The 15,789-nt window shown below is 47.2% G+C and overlaps 1 protein-coding gene across 2 annotated transcripts in view; it reads right to left on the minus strand.

Moving 5' to 3' along the window:
* BBS9 (Bardet-Biedl syndrome 9) overlaps nt 1–15,789 on the minus strand; it is a 349,441-nt gene that overhangs the window by 67,548 nt on the left and 266,104 nt on the right. For both annotated transcript variants that reach the window (XM_043979234.1, XM_043979233.1), the window contains one exon: nt 10,401–10,583. In XM_043979234.1, coding sequence (XP_043835169.1) covers nt 10,401–10,583 — 183 coding nt within the window. The remainder of the gene's footprint in view (nt 1–10,400; nt 10,584–15,789) is intronic.

The raw sequence follows: 15,789 nt of genomic DNA on the forward strand, positions 1-15,789 counted from the left end.
ATACAAGCAGCAACTCCTCTGTGCCTTAGGAAATGGTTTATGTTTTGTGCTGTTGGCCTGGTGACAAGCCTTGCCTACCCTAGCTGGGCTGCTGACTAGGATAGCAAGGTCCAAAGCTAAGGCTTACCATGCAGGGAGGACCCATGCCTTGATGCAGCCTGGGATGTGAGGGGGGAAGGGGCTGGAGCCAGGGTTATCCCATCGAATGCTTGGTGACAGACAAATCAAATGAAATACTCAAAATGGATAGACCAGGACAAATGATGTTTGTACAAAATCTCTCTAACTCCAATTGAAAAATTGTATTAAAATGCAGTTCTCCCAATAAAAAACCTTATCCCCAAAAGGGCTCTTTTCCTTTGAAAAGTCAACAACCTCCAGTTTCAATGACTTGCCTGAAGTCAAGTGGCAGAAGCCAGTCTAGAACCCGGGTGAGCCAGCTCCTCGCCGTGGCTCTTTCCATTACTCAGTGCCTCATTTTACTGCAAAATGGTGATGCCTGTTTGGAGACGGGAAAAACTGACCTCAAACAAAAAGTCTGCTACCCAGCAGGTCTATCCTCTGCACTTGGACAAATACAGATTGATTTACGGCAGAGTCAGAAGGCAGCACTGACTAGCACTGTGGCTGGATCCCAATTCCCAGCACTACCACTCCCATCCCTGGTACTTGGCCCCTCGTGAGAAGGGCAGCAACAGCAACCTGGTCCAACTTGAGGTGTGTCTGAATTCTGGGTGACTGCCTCAAGGTTCCGGCATCTCCACTCCTACCCTCAATGTATGTGTATCCCACATCAACAGGGACTGGGGGGGGGGGGGCTGGCCTCAAGCTCCCGAGAGAGAGCATTGCCTAAGGACGCATTTGTGAGGGCTCGGCCATCAGGACCTCCAGACAAAGCACAGAGTCTCAAAAACTAGGGTGTATGCTTACCAACCACGATGAGGAATGAGTGACGAACTCTGGAAAAAATCCCCCAAATATGTTAAACCACCTGCCTAAGTACAAAGTAGCATAGGATTCTTGATTTTTCTCTTCTCCCTTTAATTAGTTTGAGCCTCGAGGACCACCCAGAAACTTCAGCTCCTTTTGGACGTGGCTGTCCTTCTCCTCGTTGGCCAAGGCCATCAATGGGCAGATGAGGCCTTTCTGGTCACTTTAGTCTAGAATTCCAGGGAAGATGGGGGTGAGGGTGGGGGTGGAGGAGAAGCAAACACCTGTAAGGTTGTGGTGAAATAGACCAAGCTGCCAATCTCACAACGGGCTGTGTGGCTTCTTTAATGTGGCAAAGCTTCTTCTTCTGTAAAATACGAGGGTTGGACAAGATGACCTCTAAAGTCCCCCCCTCCCCAGTTCCAAAGTTCGATGACCAAAGCCTCCCATCCAGAAAGTACAACCACGGTTCACATCTCAACACCACTGAGCAAAGTGTTAACGTCATGATGTGATTTGATATGAATTCCACAGGCCTTCTACCAACGCTTCTGAAACCGCAACGGGGCAACTCCTCAGGAGTTTCTTCTTCTCCAAGGGTAGTGGAGAGAGATGACACCACCCCAAGCAAACAAGTTATTCACTTACTGGGGATCTCACAGAGGGATTAACTTCTGCGTTGGGGGCTTGGATTGCAAGACCCCCAGGTTACCTTTCAGCCACTCAAGTGTCTTCGAGGCACCCAAATACCTTGGCTTTTAAAAGTGAAAAAAACCAACACAGGACACTTTCAATCTCGTATTGCTAAATAAACAGCTCATTGGCTAAATGGTTCACTCTTCAACAGGTTGAAGAAAGAGAAGAGAGGAGAGGGGAGGGGAGGGGAAGAGAGAGAAGGGAAGGGAGGGAGAGAAAGGAAGGTGAAAGAGAGAGAAGTCTGGGGGGAGAAAGAGAAGGAGGGAGAGGGAAAGAAACAGGGTCAGGGAGAAGAAAATGAAAGCACACTTCTCCATATATGCATATATAAATATAGACATATTATATATAATATGTATATATCATATCTTACATATGTGATGTATTGTATATAATATGTATATATGTACACACACATATGTGTGTGTAAAATGTGTCATCTATACTTTACCTTGCAGAATATTAAAACAGCCAAAAACCTTCTATTCCTTAGGGGAACCTTTTATCCCATTGAGTGAGAAAGGGTGAAACGAGCCCCATTTTTAGAGAATACAATCATTCTCCAGAAAAACAGTAGGCCACATTCTCAGTCAAGTCAGCAAGCCTTGAAACAAGCTGATCCATGCAGAGAGGGTGGACATGGTTTGGATTCTGACGGCCCTGGAAACTGCGTGGAAAAACTATTGGCTCTAGAATGAGACTCAATGGCTATAAAGCCACAAAGGCGTATGGAGGGAGACTCCGCTGCCAAAACTAGAAATTGGATTTTATTTGCTCGGAGTCTGGAAAATTTGGCGACTCTAAACAAAGAAAGCAAAGCACATCATTACTAAGAGGACCAACAATTCATCAGCAAACTTTTATTCACTCCTGGGGACAGTGCAGGCCTGTCCACATGGCTATCGCCAACCAATTCTCAGCTAGACTAAGTCTGATTTTATTGAATTCATGCTGATGTGCTTTGGAAGACTATACATCCTAGCTACGTAGCCCCAAATGTGGCCACCTGTTACAGTGCTGTTTTCTCCACGTAGAGACAAAAAAGACTACCAAGATTTGTCTCTTCATTCAGTAGAAACTGCCTTACGCTTTACTTCATCACGCTGATGGAGGAAGGGGTTGGGAAGATAGATAACATAAGGGGAAATCCATGTGCCCCAAACCAGAAAGACATTTTGTCAATATAATGCACCGAAAAGACTCAAAGGGCCCTAAATCTCTCTCTTACCCAAGTTAAAGAAGGAAATAAAGCAAAAATTCATCCTTCGCATTGTGTGAGAAAATATTAGTTAGTTTGGAAGTTACAACAAAGTCTTGTAATAAAAAAGGTCAACAAGTCAAATGAAACCAAATGGGTCTAAGAGAAGAAACTCACTTGCTTCCAAGTTCTCCGAGATGGGTGATAAAGCAGCACAGATGACAATCCAACCCAAAGGTGGCTTCTGCTAAGTAAATGAGAAGAAAGTATAATCTCCTCAAAGTCTACTAGGCCAAAACGAGAAGCTGGATAAGCCATGGAATGGAGTGGCTTCAGCAGCACAGAAACTGGTGCAAGGCCATAAGGTACAAAGGTTTGTCTAAACAAACAAATAAATAACCCACCATGAGCTTGTCTGGTCAAGAAAGCAAGAAGATCGACCAACTCTGAGTACTGGATCAAAGCTGATAAAATGATGTCCATCATCAAACGTGTGAGTCTTATTTTTCTGCAACTCTGTCATCTCTTCCTCCTCCTCGTCTTCCTTCTCCTCCTCCTTCTCCTTCTTCTCCTCCTCCTCCTCTTCCTCCTCAGCCTTCTCTTCCTCCTCCTTCATCATCATTCTTAGCAGCAACATTTCTATTGTGCTTTCACATCCAGTGTCTCTCACCTATTCTCTCCTGTGAGCCTGGTTCCAAGGAAGAGCTCTCCATTGAGCCTAGATACATTCAAAATAAATGCCTGATTCATACACGAGGCCCTGGGCCAGGGCACTCTCTGAGACCAAGTTGCACATACAGGAAATTGGCTGATCTGCTTCCCTCACCTTGAAAAGCAGGCACTAGATAGTTGCCATGACTCAGTCCTCACTCACTCATTCACTCATTTGGCCTTCCGCTTTGGAAGATGTGCTCTACCTACCATGCAAACCCATCCAAGGAAGTATACCTAGAACAGAATAATGCAAGGTTAAGTTGCACATGTCCACTTGTGCATTTTATTCTCTGTATTTTTGATTTAATGCCTTCTGCTGCTCTAAGAAAAAATAAGCGAAGAATATTCCAAGAGGAATCCGGAGAGAGCATTTCCATCCAGCCACTCTTGGGACCCACTACATAATGTATAAGTCCATCATCAAAGGGCCCAATGGAAGTCAAAGAGCAGACTCTTAACTGTCTGGCCATCATGGAGACAAAATCTTGCATGTGTGTGCGTGTGGGCGCGCACGTTTGCATGTGCCCCATAGTTGTGTGTCTATGTTCTTCTTGCTCCCATCAGAGATAGTAGCAAAACATTTGGTTTTCTCACTAATTTCCCACACCCAGTTAAAGTTGTTATGGCGCTGTAACAGAAATAAGACTCCGCTCTTGCTGCTGACTGTAAGTAAGTACTTCCTTCTTCTGTAAGTCTTTTGAAAAGAGCCATTAATAATGGGAATGATGAAGCATCTGAGTCATCCTTCGGCCCAGACACCACGCCGTGGTCATTACATCAAAATGATTCTATGACGCCTGAACACTTTAAGCCTTTTAAGTGAGTCTCGACAAGTCCCTTCTCAAACAAAAGGATTTGTTATGATAAACATATGCTCTAGACCAGAAACTGCATTAATATGTTGGGGAAAATCTTTCTCTCAAAAACAGTTTGGGAAAGAAGAGAATGAGGGGAAGAAGAAACCAGAAAAGCGAAGTTCTCGAATTCCTATCACCAATCAGCCAAGTGCCGATAGCACGCACCGTGCAAGGTGCTCACGGCCCCAAGTACAAATCCGCTACTTACTTGTGAGGTGCTGGCAAACTAATAAGGGAGACGACAAGGACATAGAGAAGTAGACAGAATAGATGTGAAGAGACTAGAGATAATTAATGCAACGTAGTTTGATATCAGGTAGTCTGATCAAGAGGGCGCTTGCAGCTGAGGGGACCAACAAGATTGCAGAATACCCTGAGGCTCAGACAGGTTGGACGACTTGTTGTTAGTCGATTCAATCACATTTCACTCTTCATGACTCCATTTGGGTTTTTCTTGGCACAGATACTGGAGTGCTTTGCCATTTCCTTCTCCAGCTCATTTTCCAGATGAGGAAACTGAGGCAAACAGGCTGGCGTGACTTGCCCAGAGTCACACAGCTTCTAAGCGTCTGAGGTCAAATTTGAACTCAAGAAGACAAATCTTCCTGACTCCAAACCAGATGCTCTATCTACAGCACCACCTCACTGCCAATAGCACTTGGATAAGACTATGATCAGAGGGTAAAGCAACCCAGATGGTAAAAGGGTCTGTGTGTCTGGATCCTTCTATCCCATGGGGGTTCTTCAAGCCAAAAGATGGATTACCCTTTGCTGGGGATACTGAAAGGGTACGAGTTGGACTGAGTGGCCAATGGAAGTATCTTCCACCTTAAGCGCTATGAAATTGGCCCTGTTTGACCTGGAGAAGAGACAGCTGAGGGGGGATATGGCAGCTGGTTTTAGATGTTTGGAAGGCAGTAATGTGAAAAGGGAATTCAAGTTTATAGCAGCTCTCTTTAGCAGGAGTGAAGAATGGAAACTAAGGGTGTGCCCATCAACTGGGGAAATGGTTGAACCAATTATAGTATGTGAATGTAATGGAATCCTATTATGCCATAAGAGGTGATGAAGGAGACGGATTCAGACAAACCTAGGAAGACTTGTATGAACTAATGCAGAGTGGACAGAATCAGGAGATCAATATTTATAACAACAACACTGTGAAAACAAACAAATATGAAAACCATAAGAAGTAGGATCAAGGCACTAAGCATCCATATCCTAGAGAACTGATGTTCACGCATGCCACCCCCCTCCTCTCAGGGAGGTTTGGACTCAGGGTGCAGAAGGAGGTGTGTAGTTTTTGGATATGGTCAATGTGAGGATTTGTCCTGTCTGACAATGCTTCCTGGATAGACAGATAGATAGGGGTGACAGATGATAGGGAGATGGTTTATTAAGTGTGTGGTAATAAACAGAAGTTTTAGCTGAATCATTTGAGAGTTGAGCGCATGCTACTGAAGTGGCTTTTGAAGGACCTCTCTTTTGGGGTGGAGTCTGTGACGAACTTTCGGCACACCAGCTTAAAACTGAGGGTGGAATGGAAGTTCAGTCTCTCTGGCTTTTCAGCTTAGCCGTGGCAGCACATTTGGTGTTCGGTGCTGGTTCTCGGCCTGGTAGGCAGTTTGGGATTCGGTGAGTTTTATAAAGGAATATAGGCTAAGCTTAGATCTAAGATTATTCATTTGTATTTCTACTTTCCCATTTTCCTAATTGGTATCACCTTTTGTTGTCTAATTAATTCCCAAGCAATAAAAACTAATCTCTCACTGATTAAAGCTCAGAGGCGTCTTTTTCTTAGTGGTCTGGGAGATATATAAGGGAAAAGTTAAAGGGGGAGTTTAATGCTCGTATATACAATTTTAAATCTCACTAGTGCTTATTATGCCTACGCCCCATGATAAGTGCTAGAAATATAATCCAAAGCCTCCCTCCCCTCAAGGAACTTACATTTTAATGGGAGAAGACCACGCCTGCATGGGAGCAGAGGTGGAAAAGTCTAGATGATCAGGAGCAGTGCTGGGAGAGGAGAGAGCTGTGTTGAGCCTAGCCACTTTCTCAAATGAAAGTTTGGGGTAGGAATTTACCAGTGGGAAGAGGCACCACCAAGGCAGAGGCACGATGGTAAATGTTTAACAACCGGATCTCCAAAACAGTGATGATAATGATGATTGTTATTGCTGTTATTGTTGTTTATATATGACACACTTGATTTGCCTCTTTCCCATTTTCTCCATCACTTTTACAAGTCTAAACAATCAAGGTATAACTGCTCCTGCTTCCACTTGACAAGTTAACCACCCATCAGGTTGCACTGGCTTCAGCCACTGAAGCATCTCTAGGGTGATATTACGAGGGTTTTGTTTTTCTTTTCAAAGGTGGTGGGGGGGGCAGGGAAGGACAGAAAATCTATGTCTGTTCATTAATTTGTTTAGTATTTAAAATAAAAAGAAAAGGAATTAGACAGGTCTTCCTTGGCCCCTGTGGGCAGCTCTAGGAGCCATGGGTAGATTTTGAAAAGCAGTAGATTTGGGTTTGATTCCTTCCAATTAAAGCTCTCTGTGAGATGGATTGTTTGTCACTGGGTGTCTTTCAGTGAAGGGTACTTGACTGTTCATGTAGATGTTGTGGAGGGGCCAATCTGGATGAGATAACCTCTGAGATTCTCTGATCCTTGGATTAAGAAAGTGTCTCTCAAATGTCAGGCATACTCCCGCTTGCAATATTTAATGAAGTGCCTGTGGACACAAATCACAGGCTTTACAACAAACCTATGCTCTCAGCATGGGAGGGCGTGGGTGGGGAGGCTCTTTTTCTAGCTGGGCCCAACAAAGCACCAGGCATGTGGTGATGCTCCCTTAGTGAACAGGTGTCTGTGATGACAGGTTGCAGGACTTGCTGGATGATGATGGCATAGCATGTTTTTGGGAAGGCAGAAGGGCGAGCTTGGAAAGGATCTGCCGGCAGACGAGGCCACGCATGCCTTCCTGCCATTTTGTTTCCCAGGCCTGGCAGAGAAAAAGGGACACCTCTGAAAACCTCCTGATACAGTAACAGGCACGGTCCTTCATAGGTAAAAAGAGGCATCTTCAAATAGAGACCACACATGTCAATTGTGCCATTTCTTCAAACCTAACTCCAACGAGCAAAGGCAAACACAGACAATGCATCATGCTCAAGAAAACTGACTGTCGGATTCCTTTTGGAAGACCCTCTTCAGGAAAACCAAACCCTTCACGGATGTAGAAGGGACAGGCATTTTCTAATTCCAAGATGGACTCACTGTTCAGAGCCCTTCTAGGAGGGCTCAGTTGGAATCACAGCTCACCTTTTCCTCAAGACAAAATAAGAAAGGACACTTAGCATGGCCGCTCCAAGTACAATGGAGGGATGACGCCCAAGAGCCTGCGACAGCAGGATTTAATTGTTTCACAAGGATCCTGGGAAATCATCCGAGCTGGGTAATGATTCTGCAGAGATGGAGAGACAGCTGGCTCTGGAACGGGAAGAAGAATTCTGTCCCAAATGGAGTGGCATGTGTATGCATGTATTATGTGTATGTGTATTGTATGTGTAAATGCATGTATTATGTGTATGTGTGTTGTATGTATACGATGTGTGTACATATATATAAATGAGTGTTGGTCTCATGCTGCAGTGGACATTATTATTTTAATGATGAATTCTACACGTCATATGAGATATCAATATAGCTGGCTACGCAAACTGTGCTGCTATTTTCATGCGGGCAAGTTAATTTCAGCCCGTACACCATCTTGGGTTTCCATCACCACAAGCCTCCATTGCTTTGAGGGGAGAACTACAGCTTTCCAACCTTCTCCCTTGGTGAGCACAAGAAAAAGCCCACTGTGGAGGGACCTCCTGGGCCTGGCCTGCCTCCCGACACGTTCCATCTAAACAAAAATACAACAATCCCAGCATGGAGTTGTTTGAAAAGGAAATGCACATTCTTCCAAGCACTTTCTTTCACCACCATCCTTCTCAAATGCTTGTGGGGAAATCTGCACACTAGCCCGGAGCTTCTGTCTGTAAATACCAGCCACATGTCTATGGCGTCCCCACCCCCACCTACACCCCACGTGCCCCCCACCCCACCCCCTCACAACTAAACTTATGTCTAAATTACTTTCAGATTTCTGTGGTATCTTAATAACTTCAACATGGGATGTGTTTTCAACATTTGGGGAAGCGGCTTCTCTCCACCCACACGCTCCCCTTCCTTCCAGGCAATTTTAGCTTTCCATACTTCATGTTAGCCTCTCGGTAGGGTGCCCATGCAATAACAGTGATTTGTGAGATCCAAAGACATAATGTGAGGGATTAGGAACAGCCCTATCTGAACCACATACAGAATGACTCTGTCTTAGAGAATGAAAGAGGATCCCTGCTTTTCAAGATGTGCACAGGCTTTCCTTTTGTTCTTCTGAAAGCCATCCCGACGGCCTGAGACCCCACCTGAACCTCAGAATGTGACTGGACATGACAAGCAGCACACAGACGTCTTCAGACCCTGTTGTGCCCTCTGCAGCACTGTTGACACGTATCACCTTGCTGAGAGCACGGGACCAAGAGACGCCAACACATACCCTTCCCAGCCACCGTGAAAGGCAGAGGATGCCTTCAAGGACCTACCAAGAGGAACAAGAAAGGCCCAGTGCACAAGGCTGCCTGGGGCTCTGGGGGTGACCAAGCCCCTTCATCCCCTGACCCAGAGGAGTGGCTGCCTCTTAGCGACTCTCAATGTGAGAACTCATCCTGTTTTTAGGGAGGAGGAACCAAAAGCCCTCCCTCTCAGGAAATTCTTCCTTCTACCATGGCCAAGGCCTGTTTGGGCTTTATCTCGCCTGCCATCTGTGTGTTCCCATCTCCCTGCCCTGGGCCTCAGGAGACAGTGGTCATGATTTGCTGGGGCCAAATCATCACCTGGCCATCAACAGGTGAGTGCTGAGCCTCTCCTGCCCTGGCCATTGGAGGACACGGACACACAGGCTGTCCTAGGGCCTGTACCCAAAGCCCTTCTGGCTTTGCAGCATCTGTCAGAATCCACATTGTGCTCATGGAGCCTTTAAGAACTGGGCATCATAGGCTCACAGGCATCATGGGCCAGACAAGACCTTGGGCCAGCCAGTCTGGCCCCTACATTCTTTATGTGCACCCCCAAACTGCAGTGAGGCAAGGGGCAAGACTTTTGTAGAGGTGTGTCCTGCAGAAAGGAAGTTAATTAGTTACTATCTGCCACCCAGATAGCACCAAACCAAAGGACTCCCATTCCCGGCAGCAGGCCTCATCTTCCAAAACCTACCACGTCGTTCTCCTCTCAATTGGCTTCAAGGCCTTCCCATACTCACATTCTGAAGATCTGCAAACCAACTGACTTTCTTACGGAAAGCTATCAGCTTACAGACCTAGGGTCATCTTTTTAAACACAGGCATTGGAAAATTGACCAAAATTCATTTCTGTTGGCTTAGTAGCAATTTCATCCATTTTCTTAGGAACCTCTCACTGAAATAATCCTTTGCCAGATCTCCCCAAACTCTAGCACGTGCTCAATTTCCCACTCTCCTGAGAGACCTGTCCCAATTCCTAGCTCAGGGTTTACTCTAGCAAGGTGCTCAGAGCCCTGTCTTCCCCACAGTACCAATATTTAAGCTGAATGACAAACAAAAATAATTTCAGCATCTTCAATGGCCAGATGAGTGAGAATTAGCCAACTGGATGGCTTGATGGCCGCCCTTAGCCCTTCCCATAACCATTTCCCAGGCTTCTAGGTGACAGAAGGACATAAGAAAACACCACTAAAAAGCAGCTACACAATTTCCACCTAGATTCCCAACTTTTATCATGTTTCAGAAAAGTGGGAGGGGTGCTCCTCAAAAAGAAAGCAAGGATTATGGACCGCTACAGCACGGGAGGGCCCTTCCATTAACACGCCCATTCTCTTGGCACCCTCCTCGCTCCCCGTGCCAGGCAGCCCGGCCCTTACCAACTCTTGGGAGTCCTGCTGTAGCGGCAGAAACGCGGCCTCCAGGATGGCCATCTGGTCTGCGCTGAGCTTCTGCCATAGGCCAATCAGCATGATCACAAGGTGGGTGGCGCTCTTCAGCCTGGTGAAGGACTGCAGCAGGTAGCTGTGGTTTTCCTCTGAGGCATCTGCCAGGGCGATCACCTGCAGAAACAGCAGGGGCAGAAGGTCATCACCGTCGCTGACCCCAGACACTAAAGCATCATGCGGCACATGCCTGTTTGTATTTAAGACGAGTCAATAAACTTGGTCTCCCATAAATCAGAGCCAGAGGGAGAAGTAAATGGGATTGTCTATCCACTCCGTTCGTGCTACAGCACGTGTTAAAAGTCATCCCCATTCTATATGGCAACAGAACAGAAGTAATGCTTCCATGTTCACACGGCTACCGCCATTCATTCATTCATTCGTTCATTTGTTCGTTCGTTTGTTCCTTCAGGAGTCGGTCAATAGACATTTATTAAGCACCCTGCAGGCACCAGGAAGACAGGTAAGAACATCCCCTCTGGGAAGACAACATCTAAAAAGATAAGCAAACAAAAATACACATGAAAGTAATCTCCAGGGAATCCAGGTGGGCTTCCCACAGGAGGAGGCACTTGAATTGAGCCAGGGTGGCAGGAAGGGGAGGTAGGGAGGAAGCCCATTCCAGAAATGGACAATGAACGGCCAGGACCAAGGCAGAAAGGCCACAGCCGGTGGCCTCGATAATCTCGGCTGGACCACAGAGTGAAAGACAGGGAGTCATGGGCAATGAGCCTGGAAAGGCAGCTGGGGGCAGATCGGGAGGGGCCTGAAAAGCTAAGGAAAGGCAACAGAGAGCCACTGGGACTTCATAAAGAGGGGAGTGTGGCGGCAAGGCCAGAACTTCTGGAGCACTGGGTTGGATAGAATGGAGAGGGGAGAGAAAAAGGAAGGAGGTCCAAGGGCTTTTGTAACATTCTAGGTAAGTGATGCTGAGGGGCTGTTGTGAGTGGAGAATGATGCCTGGGGACAGAATGAAGCCTTGGGGGTGGATGAGCTCCGGCAATGAAAGGTGCTGAATTTGAGAGCCTGGCTGGCTGTGCCCTTCATAGAAAGTAGGGGGCTGGTGATTGACCAAACTAGCAGATTAATTTCAAGAAATCTCCTGCAATACAACTGTGCCTAAGAAAGAACGCCATCCTAATTTCCATCACGAGCACCCTCATCAAGTCTGCTTCATTGTTCTAGCTTCATGTTAGTCTCTTCAGAAGAGAGAGAAGAGTAGGAAACAGAAAAGATCAGTAAACAAGAATCCATGCCAAGGGAATTAATTTCAAGGGCAGAGAGCCATCCTGGGGAATCTGGGCAGGCCTCACATAGGAGGCGGCACCTGAATCAAGCCAAGGTTGTAAGAGAGGGAGGTGGGGTGTACTGTGTCACAATCATGGAGGGATGGACAGATGGAGGCATCATGGGAAGAAGTGTCCCCTGGGTATGCTGTGGAATCATGTGCAACACCATGTTTCGGGCTTCCATTTGAAAGGTGGACAGATCTTCTAACAAAAGGCTGGTTGAGTCATGCCATCTTTAACACAAATGTCAGGCACTGGCCCACAGTGACCGGCGAGAGAGAAGGCTCGGCTGGGTGTGTTAGCTTTCTGTGGCCAAATCTCCTTAGGACAAAATTGGCCAGGCTCAGTTGGATTGTGGGTTTTTTGAGTGCTTATGTGGAAAAAAAGAACTAAAAGCAACAATTAGATAGAGCATCCCAGGCTGCTCTGGGTGTTTTATTTTAACGCCTCAGTGAATTCTGTGCTCATTAAAAGGAATACACTTACTCCTCCAAGAGGCAATGCCCATGCCCTCATGCCATCTGTCCTGCCAGAGCGTGAGAGCCACCAAAGAGGGACAGCTCGGAGACTGGTGGGCGCTGGAACAACGAGCGTGTTGAAAAGTCATCAGGCAGGTCCCTGGCTGGGTGGGCCCAACTTCCTTGGGGGAGGGGAAATATGAGGGGCTCTGCTCCCAGAGCCTCTGGAAGCCACACAGAAGATGAAAGCTAGCTAGCCCTTCTGGGTCACACTGTAGACATTATCTCATTGAAGCCCCACCATAGCCTGGGGAGGAAGAAGCTCCAAGTCCCATTATCCCCATGTAGGAACCACACACTCTAAAGTTTAATCTACACGATTAACATTTTCCCCATCACTCTCTTAAGTCTAGAAAATCAACAAGACAAAAACCAACCCCTGATTTGTAGCATTTGCCAATATCCGAGGTATGAATTTTTTCAGTCAACATTTTAACAATCAGCTCTTGTAAGTGGGCTCCAGCATGCCCCTGTTTAGGCAGAGAAGACATTCCACAAAAGATGTATGTGTGTGGAAAAGCCAATCCCTACAAATGGAATTAAAGGACTGAGTATGTGGCTAGGAAGCTAAGGTCTCCCTGTGCCAAATGAGACAAGGGAACCATCCTCCTTCTATCTACTAGGGAATGGAAAACGAACAGACGCTGACGAGAAGAGGCCACTGCTGAATTTTTGTGCCGGCTGCTCCTCACTGGGAAGACCGGTCCATGGAAGAAGGCCTAAAAGGTCATCTGAAATGATGGAAAATTTAGGGTCAGGAATGTAGATTTCGATCCAGAAGGGACCTTTGATGCATCCCATAATCCTTCCTCTCATTAAAGAGACAAGAAGGGGAGCGATTTCTTTGAGTTCCCTCAGATAATAAGGGTCGAGTATGGATCCAAACCAAGACTCTCTGACCCCCAAGTCCAGCAGCTCTTCTGCTACACACCGTGATCTCAAGGCAAAGTGTGGCTAAGATGGTGGGATGTCTCAGGACACGAAGACCCAGGCATCTTCATCCAATGCACCTCTCTCGGGGTGGCTATTTGTGAAGCAATATCCCAGGACACAGCCTCTGTCCTGAGAAGGCCCGCCAAAAAGAAATGATCTGGGAGGAGTCTCAGAATGCCTCTGGCCATCAAGGACTAAGCAGGAGCGGGACAAAGCCAATCACAGAAAAAGCTTTGTGTCCCCTAAAAGTCCCAAAATTGGGTAAGGAAAGAATCAGAGAACTCCATGTGTGGATCACCTGGAGTGACACACCCACATGAATTCACCAGCTGCTTGGTACACCCTCCATCAAAAGGTGCTGTTAACATCTGTGTTGACTTGGTTATCCATGAGAGCTGGGTGGACCACAAGAGAAGGGGCATTTTCTAAAGGGCTGGGATCACGGACTCATTGCCACAGCTCCTCCTAACGACACCCTGGGAGATTACGTACTTCCCCCTGAACCCAGATATGAGGCTGACCAGCTGCTAGGGCTTGCCTGTGGAGAGTGTGTGTGCATATGTGTGGGCATGTGCATATGCATGTGTGTGCGTGTGTGTGCGTGTATGTGCATGTGTGTGTATGCATGTGTGTGTGCATGCAGACTCCCTGGGTACCAGAGGACGGAAGCTATCAAGGTCTTTAGGAAACAATAAATGCTAATGATTTCTAACACAATGGGCAGAGCAGTCTCTGGTTCATGCTTCCAAATTAAAGGTTTCCAAATCAAATGGAAAGCCCAGAGGACTGCCCATGTCCAAGTGCCACACTGGCGGATGCCAAAAGATGAAGCGGCGCCCGCGCCCGCGCCTGCCCCCACCCAGGGAGCTGCTAGGAGGAAAAAGCTGGACTGACTCATAAAAATTGGTGTGAAATTAATCCCAAATCCTTCCAGCTGCCAAGGCCGGCTCTAAAATTGGTTACAGAGAAGCAGCGGCAGAACAGACATGAGTCACACCACTGAACCTGGCCAGGGCCGACGTCTTCACCCAAGCTCCACGACTGCCCATTCTGTCACCAAGCTGGGAGAGGCTCAAGGGCTCACGTTACAATAAAGTAAACTGAGGACCCCAAAGGCCGAGTGGCCTGCCCAAGGTCATACAGGTAGGAAGGGGCAGGGTCAGGATCGGAACCCAGGGCCTCTAAGGCTTGCTACTTTCCAAGCTCCCTCCTACGGTTCAGCACAAGTGCCTCACAGGACCAGGAGCTAAGCAGGCCGGCATCCTCTCTGCTGCATTAGGCAAAGGGAGCTACAAGGCTAGCCCAAGCATTCTAACTGCCCAGGCTATGTTACCCTCTGTCAGTCACTTAAAACCGTTCCCCTGGGGTTTTTTGGGTTTGGTTTTCTGCCCCCACAGGCCCCATCATCTCTTGCCTGAATTATAGCTTCCTCAGCGGCCGCCCAGAATTCAATCTCTTCCATCTCCAATTTATCTTCTCCACATCGATGCTTCTGAAGCACAGACTTAGCTGTGCTCTTCTCCTGCACCCCCACCCGCTCTGGCATCCAATGCAAACGTCTACATTTGGGATCGAAAGTCATTCAGCAGCTGCCTCCACCTCTCTGATCTCCCATCCTCCCCTGCCACTCTTGTGCTCACACATTCTATGTTTTGGCAGAGCCTTGCTACCTTCTATTCCATTGCCCACCCCTTTGGCCAAAATGTTCTTCCTCCTTACCACTGCTGCCTCTTGGAATTCCCACCTCCCTTTAAGACTCACCTGGTCTAATACTTCTTATTTTAGACATTCCTAATGCCCTAAATGATTAGGGGAGCCCATCCCCATATTACTTTGCATCTACATTTTATATATATATATATATATTATTTACCAGTAAATACATTGTATTATCCAGGAGAGACTAATCTCCTTAGAGGAAAAATGCCCAGACTAGTACCCCAGGCCCAGCTCAGCCACTAACTCCATATCTTTTGGCCATGCCCATTCTTCCCCCATGGCCCTCCCTTCATTCATCTATAAGACAAGCGTGTCAGACAGACGTCTGCTAAGGTTGCCTTCAGCTCCAGCAGTCTAAGGCTTGGGATTCTTATGGACATGACTTTGGATCTGCATTCTCCAGGTCATAGAGACTCCTATAATTACAGAGATTGGGAGCTATGGGGCACAAGGCCAGAGAGCAATTCACCTGGGAAAGATCTGGGGCTTTTGTGAACTGAAAGCTCAGTGAAAGCCAATGATGGGCAGCTGAGAAAGTAAATCCAACCTTGGGCTACATGAAGAGAAGCTCAGTGTCCTAGACTGAGGAGACGCTCTCTGTCCCCCCCACTATCCTCTGCCCTCATCCTTTCCCAAGCTCCTACCTTCCCTAACACCATCCTCCTGGTCCCTCAAGTTCACAACCTGAAAGTCATCCCAAATTCCTCCCTCTGTCTCCCTCCCTATAGCCAATATGGTGCCAAGGCCCATCCATTTCACCTCTGCAGCATCTCTCCTCTGACCCTGCCCCCACCCCAGTGCTGGCCCTCATCACCACACCCTCGAGCATTACAATAGCTACAGGGGGGTCTGCCTGCCTTAAGT

This window comes from Dromiciops gliroides, chromosome 1 (genome assembly GCF_019393635.1).
Source record: "Dromiciops gliroides isolate mDroGli1 chromosome 1, mDroGli1.pri, whole genome shotgun sequence".
NCBI lineage: Eukaryota > Metazoa > Chordata > Mammalia > Microbiotheria > Microbiotheriidae > Dromiciops > Dromiciops gliroides.